At 41.0% G+C, this 16,051-nt stretch overlaps 1 protein-coding gene across 2 annotated transcripts; it reads left to right on the top strand.

The window, feature by feature from the left end:
• The first annotated feature begins 1,523 nt into the window (after positions 1-1,523).
• On the top strand, positions 1,524-13,812 carry st8sia5 (ST8 alpha-N-acetyl-neuraminide alpha-2,8-sialyltransferase 5). 2 transcript variants are annotated; one of them, XM_079178782.1, is made up of 9 exons: positions 1,524-1,689; positions 5,650-5,757; positions 6,220-6,306; positions 8,997-9,089; positions 9,862-9,948; positions 10,181-10,325; positions 10,485-10,597; positions 11,357-11,449; positions 11,571-13,812. In XM_079178782.1, exons 1-9 carry the CDS (start codon positions 1,544-1,546, stop codon positions 12,031-12,033), a joined length of 1,335 nt encoding a protein of 444 aa, XP_079034908.1. In that variant the 5' UTR covers positions 1,524-1,543; the 3' UTR covers positions 12,034-13,812. The 2 variants fall into 2 exon arrangements, with proteins under 2 accessions (XP_079034908.1, XP_079034909.1); XM_079178783.1 differs by lacking the exon at positions 6,220-6,306 and having other exon boundaries at positions 1,527-1,689.
• Positions 13,813-16,051: the final 2,239 nt, after the last annotated feature.

The following is a 16,051-nucleotide window of genomic DNA, read 5'->3' as shown; positions in this document are numbered from 1 at the left end:
TTTGTTTAGCCTTTATGCTGACCCAGGTTAAGTGGCAGAAAATAAACCCATGGATGGCTAAAGCTAGGAATTTCATTATTTGTGTTTCCATCTGACTTATAGATGGTTCAGTGATGTGGATTACTTAAAGTAATGTTACAAAGATGATGTGAGTCTCTTGTAGAATATAGTAAAAGTGGTACAGATTTGCAAACACGCCCACTGAAGGGCACGCCTTGAGATGCAGGGCAGATTTATTCCTACAATCCCCACATCTCAAGTGTATAAGAGCCTGACACCATTATGACCTGATGGCTCATCAGCTATTTATTCTTTCACATCCACTATACGCTCTGCAGCTTAAAGGTGATGCTGCCCAGACTGTCCAGGTGGACTTTGATGAGAACATTCAAACAGCTGTCAAAGCGGCAGGCAGAAATCAATGTCAATATAATCACAGCACCAGCACTATAAAGATCCACTGACTTCTGTCAGGAGTTTGGCTCTGAGGAGGTGCTGCTGTCAGGGCATCTGTTTAGTTTGCCAAAATGTTGCTGTTCAGGTTTTAAATTGTCCCCCTGAAACAGTGAGAGACTGAGCCAGACAGTAATGCTGGGCATAAAATCTTGTCTGTCACGTTGACATGAACTGCAATGCATAAAAGGAATAAAGAATAAAGGCTAATGCTGAGACATAAAACCAGTTACAGGAAAAAAAACACATCATGCATTGATTTTACAACAGGGCTCTGAAGAAATTATCATGAGATGTTATTTTTAGATGACGTAATCTACAGTTTAGGTGCTGATACACTTTTACCAGCCTAAGGAGGTCAGGTGAATCAGGTGAATTTAAATGGGCTATTTTAAGAGCTCAGGTGCATTCGTTTAAAGGAGACCATGACCTTGGGTTTTTGGCTGAGTGAGGAGCATCTGAATGAAGCGCGACGCGCCCCCAGCTGCCAGGCTGAGAAAAGGCGCATCCTCCTTCTTTTACATTTCAGTCACGCAGCTTTGCTCAGATTTGAGATGAAGCATGGAGGATGTGTGTGTTTTTTTCCCAGTCGCAGCTCTCATCAGTGATCTAAAGAGAAAAGAAAAATCGCGCTCGCCATCGATGCCTTTGCTTTATCTGATTTAACATTTCGAGATCTATTCTAGAGAAAATAATCTTTCTGTGCGCGTTATTTTGGAGAATCTGCATTGCTTGCACCCGACCGAGCGACTGCACCTCGTCGAGTCGAGGAGCGCAGCGCATGATATTCGACACAAATCAACAATTTACCGCGGAACGTTTAATGTTTTTACACCAAAATATATGAAAATATAAGATTTATTTCGTGAGAAGTGGACACAGGGCTGTTAATGATTTACAATTGAGGTCACAACTGGCGATTCATTGCGATGCTTGTCATCCAACAGCAATGATGCTGCGGTCCGAGAGCATTAACGTAGCCTAGGAAGGTGATAGACAATGTCCTGTCCAGCGGGTACACGACCCCTGCGCTCCTGGTCCTGAATGCAGCGGAGAGAGACACCTAACCGGGTGTCACCAACAGCCCTGGATGCTGCGCCGAAGAATGGGATACGCCGACCCATCGTCGGGTAAAGATATACTCGGCAATAGATCTCTTTGTTTTATGTTCCTTTGCGCATTTGGACTCGTCACACTACTGCAGCAGATTCTCTATGGGAAAAACTACATTAAGAGGTAAGTGCCGATAATCATTGTTTAGTCGTCCCTTAACAAAAGGCAATTATAGCGGCCTTGCTGTTTATAACAAGAGTTTGTACAGGCTGTATTCATTCAGCTTTAAAAAAAAAGCATGCATTCATAGCCTTTTTGTGTGAGATGTATTGCCCAGGTAATGATTGAATGGTGAAAAATAGATAGTGAATGATAAAAATGATACATTGTTCAGTATAAATGGGAGTAGTCTGGATGAACTATGTCGGGACGCATGGGGAAAACAAGCTTTCATGGCTGAAAAGAACAATAGCAATTAACCATCCATTTTATTTTCCAGTGGCATAGAAACAACTTCCATTGGATTTATTTTTTTGATATTTTCTGAAAGCGAAGCATCACATTCATACCATACACAGTGTTCCAGCTGTGTATGGTAATGTTTTCCCTTTCTTTTTCTTTCCCCCCAAAGATCTTTATTTTTATTTTCTGTTTCAGCCTTCTTGACTGGTCGTAGCCTACATCTTACAGAGGCATCAGATTATCACAATGCAACTGAAAGCTATTGGAGCTGATGATGATGATTACTGCTATTGACACTATAAAGATGATGTGTATTTCTTATCGGTCCCTGTTGAATAAATCATTTCACCAGGTTGCACCCAGCTCACACCCAGCCACTGCAGAGCCATGTTTTATCATCTGCAACAGTACCTGTCTCCCTGATATGGATGGTCCTCTTTATACCCACATTTAATCCGCTAAATTGCAGGCCCCCTTCCATTACATTCTGAGACAAATTTCAGTGTGAGACGAGCAGATGCAGAGAAGCCGGGATGTTTTATCTTTAGGTGGTTAAAACGAAAAAAAGATCCCACAAAGAACACCAAATCTCACTCCAAACCAAAAGGAACAATCTGAAAACTTTATCCCCACCTCCAGATATGTTTGCACATATATGTTACTTTCAAAGCAAACATATATGCGCTTCAATCTGAAAGCTCCCCACAGCTGCTAACCCCTCCCCTGCCACCCTGCTGGGCTGGTCTGATGATACTTAAGGTGGATTCATGACATCTCGACCTCTGCAGTGAGATGCATGAATTCAGACCCGACACACACACACACACACACACACACACACACACACACACACACACACACACACACACACACACACACACACTTTCCTTCGCCTGTGTCCCTCTGGGAGTGTGATGGGAACAAGCCACCCAACAGAAAGCAGTGGGCTCATGCAGCGGCAGCCATTTTGCTACAGTCTGTCTGCACACACACCTCAGTGCAAGTGGGGGAGAGAGGGGAAGGAGACGGCGAGAGTGAGAGACTGAGAGGGAGTGCTGTTTGCCTGCAAGTGTGTGTGTGATGCAGAGAGAGAGAGAGAGCGAGAGAGAGAGAAGGGGGGGAGGGGGGGCTACGTCATCTTATGACATATTTTCAAGCGTAAACAAGCAGAAGTCGCTGTCCACATGGGTCCGACCACACCCGACCTCTTTTCCTGCCTAAGCATGAGAATATGCTGGCAAGGTGTTTTTGATGCGCTCTACTAAAAAAAAAAACATCTTTGCAAATTTCCAGAGGCATCGAGGCCAGAGCGGCAGCAGAGGAGACATTTGGATGCATAGATTGGGCGAAAGCTTAGTAACAGTTTCATCAATCTTACACCATAGCTCACTTTGTGTATACGTCCATCCCACATGATCAGAGGGCAAAGCGCTCTGCTCTAAATGTGTGAGGTCGCCCATTAAAGTCAAGGCTAAGTCATGAACATTGTTTCTACTGGACAAATCTGGTCATTGAGTTTCCACGGAGTCACATTGTGGTGTCACATGAATCAGCTCGCTCTCCGCCTTCACTCGCATTAAGATGAAGTAGCGGAGAACGTAAGATTGTAAAATGGCAGTTGCTGATTCAAGAGGGAAGCCTATTTTAATGATCGCAGTGACACACTTCTGTAAATGGAGACATGTTAACTTTCAACTCTATGTGACTTGAAGAGGGCGATATCTAAAATTACTCTCAGCTAGAAAGAGGAGCACCAAAGGCCCGAGGCTGGTTGTAACCATCCAGAAAATTAGTGGCTTTAAACTAATTCTTGCTTGAAAAATGACATATAAACGATTACTATTATCAAAATTGTTGGCTTTACAATTAATAGTATTTTACTGTACTCTGGACTGTTCATGAGCCTTTCTTGGTGCATTGTGTATTGGGGTTGAATTCTAAATATCTTTCCGTGTTTTTTCAGAGCTTTACATGGATTTATTGACTCTATCACAGCACACGGAACTGCTAGTTTATTATTTATAAGACACAGCACTTACACTATTTACAGGAGTGGTTCCCTGTTAAACATAGAGAAGACAAAAAAAGACAAAGACAGTGTGCAAAAAAGTACACAATAGCCCACTTTTCGTCATCTTATCAGATACCTATAATGCAGAAAGGAAGAAATCAAGAAGAGCTCACATCTGTTTTCATGAATCCAATTGTTATATATTATGTATTGATAAAGACAATGAAGTGCCCGTCGTAGGGAGCCCTTATAGTTGTTACAGGAAATACCCCATGACATAATAAATGGACATCTGAGTCAACGTCCAGACCTTCCCTTAAAACCAGCCGAGTCACAAAATCCAATATGTATAAAAGTCCTTCCTGCTTTCAAGTCCCATTAACGACGCCCAAGGGCAGAATCAGAGCACATTAGTGCAGCAGAGCAACTTTGTGCTCGTTTTTTGTCTGAACTAATGCTTAGATTACTGTCTATTACTGCTCATAATTGAGTCAATGGGAGATAAATGGACTCTTAATGTTTGACTTGAAGACCATGGATTGACCTTTGAGTCAGTGGGAGCCACACGAGACTGATTAGGGTTTTATTGGTAGCCACACTATTGGAAAATATCCAAAAATTGCACCGGTTTGATGAGCTTTTCTGTATAACAGCTGTCCTCTTGTAGGCACACATCCAAAACGAGGAACATGGTTCTGATTTTAACGTGTTCTGCTCAGCATCCAGTTACAGGGTGTTATTGAGGTGTTGAAGTGGCACTAAGAGAATGCGCCTGCTTATGGGTATTGACATGAGTCCCCGACGATGAATGATCACATAATGCACCCAGAAAGGCTCTTTGGGTTCAGTTTCCCTGCTGAATTTAGCCCAACACCCACAGAGCACTCTCAGAGATTAGTCACACATGAATACTTGCATAATGATCAGTCGCTAACGAGGAGAAGTTGTCCACCCACTCATATCTGGATGGACTGTGACTATAGTCTCTTCACAATGGAAGAACTCTCCAACCTTTAATATGTTGATATTAGATTCTTAAAGGATACTTATTGTCAACAAATCCCATGAAAAGATCAAAACCACAGCTAGGCACAGCTGTCCTAACTTTTAGTCGCTAATATGCGTCCTGCTTAAAAAATATCGGATGCTACATTTTCAGTAGACACAATGGGAAACTGTCATATATGACAGTTAACCATCACGCTTCAGTTGAACGAAAAGAGGAAGAATAGACACAGACAGGTTTTTGTTAAAAATGTATGGTCAATTATTGTTCCTCTATTAAAACCACTTCAATATATCTAACTAAAAGTCTAACACTCCTGCAGGCCAATATTGCAGGGTGTGGGTGATTGAACCACACTCAGGATAGTGGCAACAGACCGGCTGAGCACAAAGGAACCATTCAAACCATGATGTCATTAACCGAGAATTCATTCTAACCATTTTTGATGTCATACTTTGACTTGTTTTTCTTGAGCCAAAAAGCTGGTCCCCCTTATTGTATATATGTGTGTGTGTGTGTGTGTGTGTGTGTGTGTGTGTGTCTGTGTGTGTGAGAGTGTGTGTGTGTGAATGTGCAAATTTGCGTTGGGCTTGGTTGTATGTGTTTGACTTTTTGCACAGTGAGGACAATAAATCACAAATAAACTGATTCATTTTCTTGCTAGTGCGCAACAGTTTAGCCGACTCAAAGGGGACGAGACAGGAAATTGGACCGGTCCCGTTAATTTCTTGGATGATGGATCTCTGAAGCCTGCCAGAAATGGAAGGAAAAGGTACCTTTCCATAGTGACCTTCTGCACAACACCTCTGAGAAAAGAGAGTGCAAGAGAGTGCAAGAGAGAGAGAGAGAGAGAGAGAAAGAAAGAAAGAGAGAGAGAGAGAGTGTAAGAGAGAGAGAGAGAGAGTGTAAGAGAGAGAGAGAGAGAGAGAGAGAGAGAGAGAGAGAGAGAGAGAGTGTAAGAGAGAGAGAGAGAGAGAGAAAGAGAGAAAGCACATGTTTCAAATACATCTTATAGTGACGACCCAGCCCTGCATGTGTGGACTGGGCCGCTGTTACGTGTACAGCAGTCTACTCAGATGATGTAGAGAGAATAAAAGCTGCAGCACATGTACACTTTTTTTGCTCTGTACTTGTTTTGAAATCTGCAGATTTAGGAAGTTAGCAGGGGTGGTGATGTCACAGGACATATTTAACACATATTTAACTCTAACTTAACCTGTCTGCATGTTGACAGATGTTTCCGTCAGAATTTTCAGCCAGATTCACAGATCTCCGTAATAGTCACACCCTGCCTAGCCGATATTAAGAAGAAAAAAAAAAGGTAGGACAGTTTGAAGGCATTTTTAGTATTTTCACAGAAACCCAAGAATGCCTCTTTTTTTTCATTACTCTGAAAGGTATAAACTCTCATATTTTTTCAGTGGTGGTTGCACTTCAGATTTGCTCTTGCATGTTGTCTGATCCCGTCCACCTCGACCCCAGATCCCCATCCCCCCCTTCAGAAGCTGGTTGAACCACGGTCTCCTGTTGATGTACTGGCTTCTCCTCGTACGTCTGTGTCCCATCCAGCACCCATCTCCGAATGCCTTGTCCTCCTCAGTCTGTGTCTCATGTGTCCTGCACAGCTCTGTGTGTATGCCATATACATAGTGTGGACACTTCTCTCTGCTCCCCCTATCTCCCCTTCTCACATCTGCATTGTCTCTCTCTGCGACCTGGATTTACGCCCTTTTCCACTTTCCTTTCCTTGTTACAATAAGACAAAAAAGGTGCCAGATTCCCCCCCCCCCCCAAAAAAAAAAGCTCAAAATTGCGCTGAGCATTAGATGTCAGTGTCTGTGGTAAAATGCTGGTTAGTCTTTCTCATTCTGCATTGGTTTTGAGCCAGCATTGTACGATTAACCCTAAAATGCCCCATGAGGTGAAATTCATCTCGTCAAGTGAATTGCTGTCTTGCTTTTAGAACTGAACAGAGAACACTTGCAAAGGTTTCATCATCTTAGCTAAAACAAGCATGAATAGAATAGAAAACAGATGCTTCTCTCAGTAAAACCTCGGAAATACACTGCATCATCAGGTGGATGTAGACAACCAGTTTCATTGTTCCTTACGACTTCATCCAAGCATCTTGTTCCTTTAATGCATCTCTGCATTGTATTGCTCGTTGTGTTCATTTATTATTGTTTTTAGTTGTTTTGTTTTTGTTTTTAACTCGCCTCGTTTGCCTCCACAGCCAAAGTTAATATTCTGCAATATTATCCATCTTCCAAAACACCACACTCCATCTTATCTATCTGATGTTACAAAAACCAACGTTCATTCTTACAAATGCAATTGTTGCTATTTTTGCATTAAATCACGCCACCCCATCAAGCATTATGTAAATTTGAAAAGTATATTATGACATTTAGAGCTTTCCAAGATTCAGATATATCTCAGAAGGGGTATATTTTGAAACCATGATAACTGTAGATATTGCTGGTTTTAATAAAAGTAAAATTAGAATAGCTGTATCGATTAATATCTTTATTTATATAAAACAAGTTAATTTACAGTAAATGCCGCCAGAGAGAGATGACTCTAAAAGGAAAATTATAGATCAGAGCTAAAGAGAGAAACCCTTTGGGGATGAGGCTATTCTCAGTGTTGACAGAATCATTTGGCTGATATAAATACTTAATGTGTACTTCTCATATTTTAGTGCCTGTTTATAGCCTCACGCCTCTGTAGCAAAGACAAACAACATTGTATTTGCATGCAATTTGAAACCATTTCAAAGGTTGTTTCAAGGCTTTCAAGGCAAAGTCATATTTTGAAGCACTTATTTTAGTCATAGTAATTTAATTACATTTTCTATTTAGTATTTTGCTTTAACTTGATGTGTTGTAATTTTACACTTAATCAAAATGGTAAAAAAAATAAATGGAATAGATTTGATCCGTCCAGAATTTGGAGAAACTCCAGTAACATTCAGATTTGTAGCATCCATTAAACACATTAATCAGCGCAACATTAAAGCAGGTCTATGTGACTTTTTCTGAACAGCGGCCTCTGCGGCCACACGTGGTAATTACAAGTAAATGGTTCATCGAATTTGCCTTCTTGTTTATCTGTGACATGTTAAAATATAATGTTACAGTTGCAAAAAACTACCCCCACAAAGACACACATTTTGCATGTAAATACAATATTGTGCTGCAAGAAGTGAGGCAACAGTGCACAGAAAAATGGCAACTTATTGAAACTTTGATATGAATTTTCAAATCCACCAAAAACACAGTCACAACTCAAAACAGACACCAAATGTTGTTGATGTTGCCATTTCAATATAATGATTATTTTACATAAATATATTCATCAGATTCTTAACCTCCTGTTGAAAATATTGAATTATTTACTGACAAATAATATTACTTTTGTGCAGTTATTATACATTATATTAATGTATTGTTCTGCCTCACACAAAAGCACAGACCCTCTCATACTCATATCCGCCAGACGCTACACTGCTTTAGCTAACTAATCCACCATTTAACCCCTTTTCTCTTTCAGACTGTTTTCTGTTACTCTTCTAAATTGATATACAGCATTTATACACATTTAAATCACAGGATGCCGACATTAAACCATGCAAGTTTTCATCATAACCAATTAAATAAGCGAAAATATGAGAGGTATTACTTTTCTTCCGTTAGTGGATCACGTTGGTTTAAACTAAGATGTAATAAAATCTGGTTGCAAGTGTCCAGTGAACCGTATGCTCGTATCCTGTCTGTGACGCCTGAAATCAGTTGCATCACTTCTGTCATGTCATCCCACAATGCCACACTGATATTCTAGTATTTCATTAAGACATTTTGTAGTAAATCTAAGCTATTTCCTTTTAATTGTTTTCTTTCAAAACACAGTTTTTTATCTTGCATTTTATCTCCACAGTTTTCAATTCAATTCTGTTGATTCTCTTGTGTGTGGCGAGGTTAAGGCCGAGGATGACCGTGTCTATCCCTCCAGGTATCTGGAAAACTACGATGGCTCATATGAATACAACTCCACTGCATGCAGGGAGCTCAGGCAGGAGATTATGGACGTCAAAGTCTTGACAATGTGAGTGGTCATTATGACGTTGCCCGCACGTGAGGGGGACAACCTCACTTAGAATAACATCTTTTTTTTCCTTAAGGTGATCCACAAGCTCCTATCAGGTTGGGAGAAAATCCCCCACTTGATTGATTGTCCACTGCAAATCCCCAAAGCATACGAAAACAAAGAGGCGAGAACAACGCTGACATCTGCCAACATTTTACAGCTGAAAATTGTCACTCTCAACTATAAATAACACATTATTACATTATGGAGTACATGAGTGCCCAGATTAATTATACCCCCTCCATGAAGTGGTTGTGCTCACTGAAATTTGAGCCGCATGTTTCGTCTTGTATGAATGTGAACATTGTCCAGTGACCTTTTGTGCGTGTCCCTCAGGCTGCCAAAGCTTTAATGTCAGACGTGTTCTGGGCACTTGACGAAGGCCCATCAGGCAGAGAACAGCTGCTGCCGCTCTGCCACACAGTCAGTGTCACGCTGCCTCCCAGAGAAAATCACATCTCCCAATCATCTCAAAGGAGGAAATGTCAGCTCAAGGACAGCTATTTACAGACATGCTTGATGAAGCCACTGTCTTCGTTCTAAGAGAAGTGCAGATCCAGCGGCGCCAGTAGAGCCAGCACAGAATAGCTACTGCAACTACCCCCCTGTTTGTGTTATTGAGTCGTTTTTATGTTTCTTCAATTTACTACCCTTATAGAAACTTTAATCGGAAAATACATGGCCATGGATATCCTTCCTCATTCCACAAGTCTGTCTGCCTGTCTGCCAGGGTGAAAACTTCAGATCTGTTTGAGCGATGGCGAAACCTGCAGGTGTGTAGATGGGAGCAGAACAAGGAGGAGACCAGCAACTTCAAGTAAGCATTACTCAGTCTCAGCAGAGGTACATCTGAATGTCACGTCACATTGTCTTTTAGATATTACAATTGTATACACATACACATGTAGAAGCAGGGTCTGTGGGAACCCAAACAATGAGGAGGTAAAGCCAATATCAACACAAGGGTTGAGCTAGTTTTGGTCTTGATTCTGGTGTGAAGTCTTTTACCGATAAACTAACTCCCTCCTCTCTCTGGTGTTCTCCTGAAGGATGTCTCTGTCTCGCTGCTGTAATGCTCCTTCCTTTCTGTTCACCACCAAGAGGAACACTCCTGCAGGGACCAAACTGAGGTACGAGGTAGATACCAGTGGTATTCTTCCCATCACCACCGAAGTCTTCAAGATGTTCCCAGATGTGAGTTCAGCACCTGTTTATGAGTGTTCGCCATGTTCCTCCATATTGGCTTCTGTTATTCTATACCATTCGTCTGATGCCACTAAATCTATCTATTTGAGTTCAAGAGCCCACAATTCTGTCTGTCTGAATTTAACACAACGCGTCTGTTTCATCCAGGATATGCCGTATTCCAAATCGCAGTACAAGAAATGTGCTGTTATTGGAAATGGCGGCATCATCAAGAACACCAAATGTGGAAAGGAAATTGACTCAGCAGATTTTGTGTTTAGGTATACAGGATAAAATCCTTCCGTGTTTGTTATTGCTGTCTAGGAATACAAATTGGACAATGCCAACAGAGCATGCAATCACCCAAAAAGACGTATCCCACAGATAGAAAATCCTGTAGCATTACACTTGATCTTTTGTCTGTGTTACAACACTCTTGTCAGTGATTTACTGTATTTACACACCAAGCCTTCTGTCCTCGCACAGTACAGTTTACAGTGACAATGAAAGATTTACCTTTTAAAATTCGTACTAATTTTGAAACCCTGATTTCAGACTTAGAAAGACAAAGGCAGGCGTCCTATTTCTTAATGTTTACTTGAATAGCATGCCTGCTATTACTTGCTGTATTTATTTTCATTGCTGGCCGATTTGATCAGCTTTAGCTAGCTAATGAAGCTAGCGTTAGCTTCATGTGTTGGATAAAAACACTGTCATTGACTTTGTAATGTTTCAGGCTGACTTGTTTAAAAATGGGAATGCTGTAAAACGGTCTTAAATGTGCACTCTATAGGTCTACTAGTCCACCCACCCAAAGCTTGACAAGCCTTCCTAGTTAAGGTTGCTAAGCTGTGATCTGACGATTGCTGTTGAGGGGAGGGGTTTAGCAAACATTCAGTCAAGTTTAATTTATTGTAGAAACCCAACTCCTGATCACTACCAGATGATTAATAGTGCAGCCCACCAGCATGGTTTGTGTCAAGTCAAATTAAATACATTTAAACTCCTTTATCAGTGGACTTGTACTTTATTCTTTGCAGGTGCAACATACCACCCATCAATGAGAAGTACTCAGCTGATGTTGGCACTAAAACAGATCTGGTGACAATAAATCCGAGCATTATTACTGAGAGGTACTGTAAATAAAGGTCTGAGCGAGAAATCAGGCCTTTCTCTCTCTCTTTCTTTCTTTTTCTCTCTCAATCAGTCCTTCTCTTTTGGCTTTTGCCATCTCACGTTTCCCTTCCTCTGCAGATTTCAGAAGCTGGAGAAATGGCGGCGACCCTTTTACGACATCCTCCAGAATTACGAGAACTCCTCAGTGGTGCTTCCCGCCTTCTACAACACCCGCAACACTGACGTATCTTTCAGAGTCAAGTACATGCTGGATGACTTCGACTCTCAGCGAGGCGTCTTCTTCTTCCACCCGCAGTACCTGCTCAACGTGCAGCGTTTCTGGGCGGTGCAGGGTGTCCGGGCCAAGCGGGTCAGCAGCGGCCTGATGCTTGTGACCGCCGCCTTGGAGATGTGCGAGGAGGTCCACCTCTACGGTTTCTGGGCGTTTCCCATGAACCCCTCCGGCATCTTCATCACTCACCATTACTATGACAACGTCAAGCCGCGGCCGGGCTTCCACGCGATGCCCCATGAGATTTTCAACTTCATTCACATGCATACTCGTGGGATCATCAATGTGCACACTGGGCAGTGCACGTGATCGCCCACTTCTCTGCTTTAACGTGGTTGACCTTTTAGTTAGTTTGAGACACTTCACTATTTCAAAACAGAAAGTCGGCCTTCAGAGCGTACACTTCTCTGCACGTATTCCACGACACAGTGAAGGTGGCTTGCTTTAACTGCCGACATACTTCTCTTTTCGATGTGTACCTTAAGTCGTTTACTTAGCCAATCAAATCGCGATGGTTGTCTCCGACTCTCTAACCATAGGATGCTTGTTTTTAATGTGAAAAGTGGTCTTCATAGTGATGTTGTTTCTGTGAAGTTTTCTAGTGGCTCTGCTGTACAGAGGTGTTTCTACTCAACATTGCACAGATATTTACGCTGACATGGGCCGCAGTGGGTGTCTTTGTGCCCCCTCATTCCCCCTGTCTTCTCTCTTTATCTTGGACACTCTGTGGGTGTGGCAGCTTTTAATGTTTGTGTAAAACAAAACCTGGACCGTAGTATTAAGCTAATATTTGAAGAAAAAAAAAAGATACAATTTTAACATCCAATTGTCTACTTTTGTAATCTATTTCCTATTCACCAGGTTCACTGGGTGAACATTTTAAAAACACTATTGACATGGCCTGTTTTCAGGGGCCTACTCTCTACTAATTCAAGACATCCTCGGATATTTCTGGTGAAAAAAGGGGTGCATGCAGAGGCGAGGATGTTTTTCCCCATTTTTTCTTTTTTGGCTTGTCATGATTTTGGACAAAAGTTAGATTAATATTTCGAAATGACGCCACGTGAGAAAAACTCAATGCAGTCCAATTTGTAGAGCAACATTGTAGTCACAGTACTGACCCAGCGTCTCGTTGTCATTTATGTCTTAAGCCATGCTGCCTTATGAGATATCGAACCCCTCATGATATGCAATGCACCCGTGTGTTTTGCTTATTTACATCAAACTAAATTGTAGTTTTATTCTTGAATCAAAGGATATTTAAGACTCTCTAAGGTACAGAAATTCATGTGCGGTTCTCGGCTTATATTCTATTGGAATTAGCGAAGTCTTACCCCCCTGTAAAGTCCATTCATAATCATGTAACGCTCTGCATGACTTTACTCTATACTTGGCTTTGTGTGTGCCTGCTTCAATGATCACTGAAATGTTTACACGTAAGCCTCCACCGGAGCTCACAGTGCTCTTGGAGATATATACACAAACCTTTACACAGAGAGAAGATAGGATTCGTTGAATAGTACAATAGCAGACCCAGTTCTTATTGATCAGACATGCACGAAGATGGTTGCTGCCCTTTTGTGAACTGCTACGACACTTTAATTTCTACTGTAATGTTTCCCCTTACCATTTGAAATGTGGACATTCAGCTTGCACTCCAGAAAGCATTGTGCATTTACACACTGGAAAGCTGTGAGGGTTTTTACTGTTTATTTAGTTTTACACTGCAAAAGGTTTTAAGAGACTGTAACATAATTCTTTGTTTCTCCTCTGTTCATGCTCTGCTCAGCACTTCTCCATTAGTTCTTTGTGTATGAGGGACATCGTTGCTGATAAGATGTATGTTGTTTATTTCCTGATTTATACAGACTATTTGTGTGTTTATGCACAAGAGATATGAGCAAATATGAACACCAAAAATGTTTTGGCTTGACCACTAAATTGTTGCACAGACACAACTGAATCAAGAATGGCAAAGGAATGGAACTGGTCTGTGTACTGAAAACAGGTCACGGTTAACAGTGCTTCTTAACTGACTTTGGATCATTCTTTATAATGGTATTGTGTTTGTAAATAAACTTGTTTGGATTTTCTCACTTATGTTTATTATTATTATTGTGTGTGTACATTTGTGTGTGGGGGGGAAAGCACAGGATCACACTGCTGCACTACTCGAGCTCATTCATTACATATTAAAATAATATTGCCACAAATAAGAACAGGCATTCATGTGCTGCCTGATTTACAAAATGTCCTGCTGACCACCACATGCTGCGCTTGTTGTGGCCACAGAAGACACACGATGCTGATTTAACAATCTCATTTTAGATCAGTTAACCTCTGGTTTGTCAACGCCTCAATTATTAAGCAGCGGCCGGGTGTCAGTGTCCTCTCACTCAGCAAACGATGGCCGGGAACATGGCAGATCATATCTGAGTAGAGATGTGGCTGTTGAGGCCAATTCAATTTCTACTGTTGGCGAGCACAAGAAAGGTGAATTAATCCAGTTAGAAAGATTTTAACCGTTGAGTGAGGATATGGACATTATTTTGGTTGGTGGTCTGCAAGACATAAGAACTAGAAGGGCACTTGAGAGCGCAGACTTCTAAGCCCATGCCCCATCTGCCAATTTTCATTAAAACTAAAAATAAATTGTGCATCTGCCTCGTGATTCAGATCGGCTCCAAAAATTGAATGCGTACTTCCTTGTTTTATGAAAATCGGGCCAGTAGTAGTAGGCCTTGTAGTAGTTTTTCTGACAAACTAAAGTAACCGCAAACGACCTCCTTGGCGGAGCTCATTATTAAATCTTATTACATGAATGTTGTTAAATGTGATTAGTTAGATTCCTCTGTGCGTGGGTCAAATGAGGTTTGACTCTCTGCTGGCATCCGTAGGTTGGGTAATCTGATGTTGAAAGATCAATATGACCAAAGTGTGCCCATCCCCTTGATACCTATCAGGTGACAGGTGGCAGCAATAAGACTAATGGGATGATTTGGCTCACAGGTGCAGATGAGTATGCCAGTGTGATAGAACTGAAACGAGAATTTGCATAGAGGAATTGTGCTATTATAAAAACAGTGTTGCAAGACTGAAGTCAGAGACATATGAATCTATTGTCTTTCTTACTTTGAATGTTAATATAGTGTGGTATTAGTCCATGTTAGTGTAAAACTATGCTATTGATATTTTGGTTTGCTTTGTATTTTTCAACACTTTTACTCACTATAAAGCAATAAGGTACTGCAAAAAACTATTTTGACCAAATACCTCAATTTATAGAGTGCAACATAATTTAAATACAGGTACTTCTTAAGACAATACTACACTCTCATTGGCCCTTTAAAAGAAGTTGTTTTGATTGTAAGTAATGGCTGCATTAGACAGCATTATGCTAAGCTAAACTACGCTAACCTAACCGCCTGCTGGCTCTAGCTTCATGTTGAGTGCACTTATGATAACTGAAACAAAAACGCATATAGTGAAGGCATTGCTTCAGGGCTCTGCAGACTGAGTCGAGTGTGTCGTACGCCATGGCTCACTGAATGCAGTTCATTTTTTATGCTGGACAACTGAACTTTTCTTCACTTACTGGGAGTTAATGAGCTCGAACGAATAGCCCACAGGAACCGAGCCACTCTGCCATTGCAACTCAAATTGTGTAGGTTTTTTTTCCATTCTAACTTATAACACTATTAACGTTGCCTTCCATGTGAGTCCACCTGTGTGCATGTGTCTCTAAGTCTACAAGAGAGGGGCGTAATGTCGAGGTGGAGTAATTTGACGTTGCAGCTACAGCTGGCTAGTTGGCTTGTTAGCTAGCAGCTAACTTATTTTTTTCATCATAACTGTTCATCATAACATGTTTGACAGTTTCAGGTTAATTACATTGTGTGTATATTCCAGTAGGGTGCGTGTCTATTGCACTTAGAGTAAAACATTATTATAAATATAATTATTTAATGAATAATTTCAACCACTGCACATAAATACAGAAAAAACTACTAATAATTACCACCTCTGCACATAGAGTTAAAACAATTACAATATGTAATACAGAAGAATTACATCCACAGCACATAAATAGAGTAAAGAATTTATTATGAAATGTATCAATTTTATCTTTTGATAAACTATCATTTGCAAAAATACTTTCTTTAATCGCAGGAACTAACTTGAAGTGGGTCTGCAGACATAAACCTGAACCAACCCTTATGCCTATCCCTTACCACTGAAGGGGGCGCTATCATTATTTAAAGGGAGAACGGACATTGACATAACACCGGCCCAGACTAACTAAATAGCAATGTTATGAATTCATAAT

This window comes from Pholis gunnellus (genome assembly GCF_910591455.1).
Source record: "Pholis gunnellus genome assembly, chromosome: 18".
Classification (NCBI taxonomy): domain Eukaryota; kingdom Metazoa; phylum Chordata; class Actinopteri; order Perciformes; family Pholidae; genus Pholis; species Pholis gunnellus.
The sequence above is the reverse complement of the archived record's forward strand: the minus strand, read 5'-3'. Positions and strand labels throughout refer to the sequence as shown.

Excerpts from the sequence above, each read along its gene's own strand:
- st8sia5 (XM_079178782.1), top strand. The coding sequence starts at position 1,544 with ATGCTGCGCCGAAGAATGGGATACGCCGACCCATCGTCGGGTAAAGAT. Across the intron at positions 1,690-5,649 it reads GGGAAAAACTACATTAAGAG|TGCGCAACAGTTTAGCCGAC; the intron begins GTAAGTGCCGAT and ends TTTTCTTGCTAG. Across the intron at positions 10,598-11,356 it reads TCAGCAGATTTTGTGTTTAG|GTGCAACATACCACCCATCA; the intron begins GTATACAGGATA and ends TATTCTTTGCAG.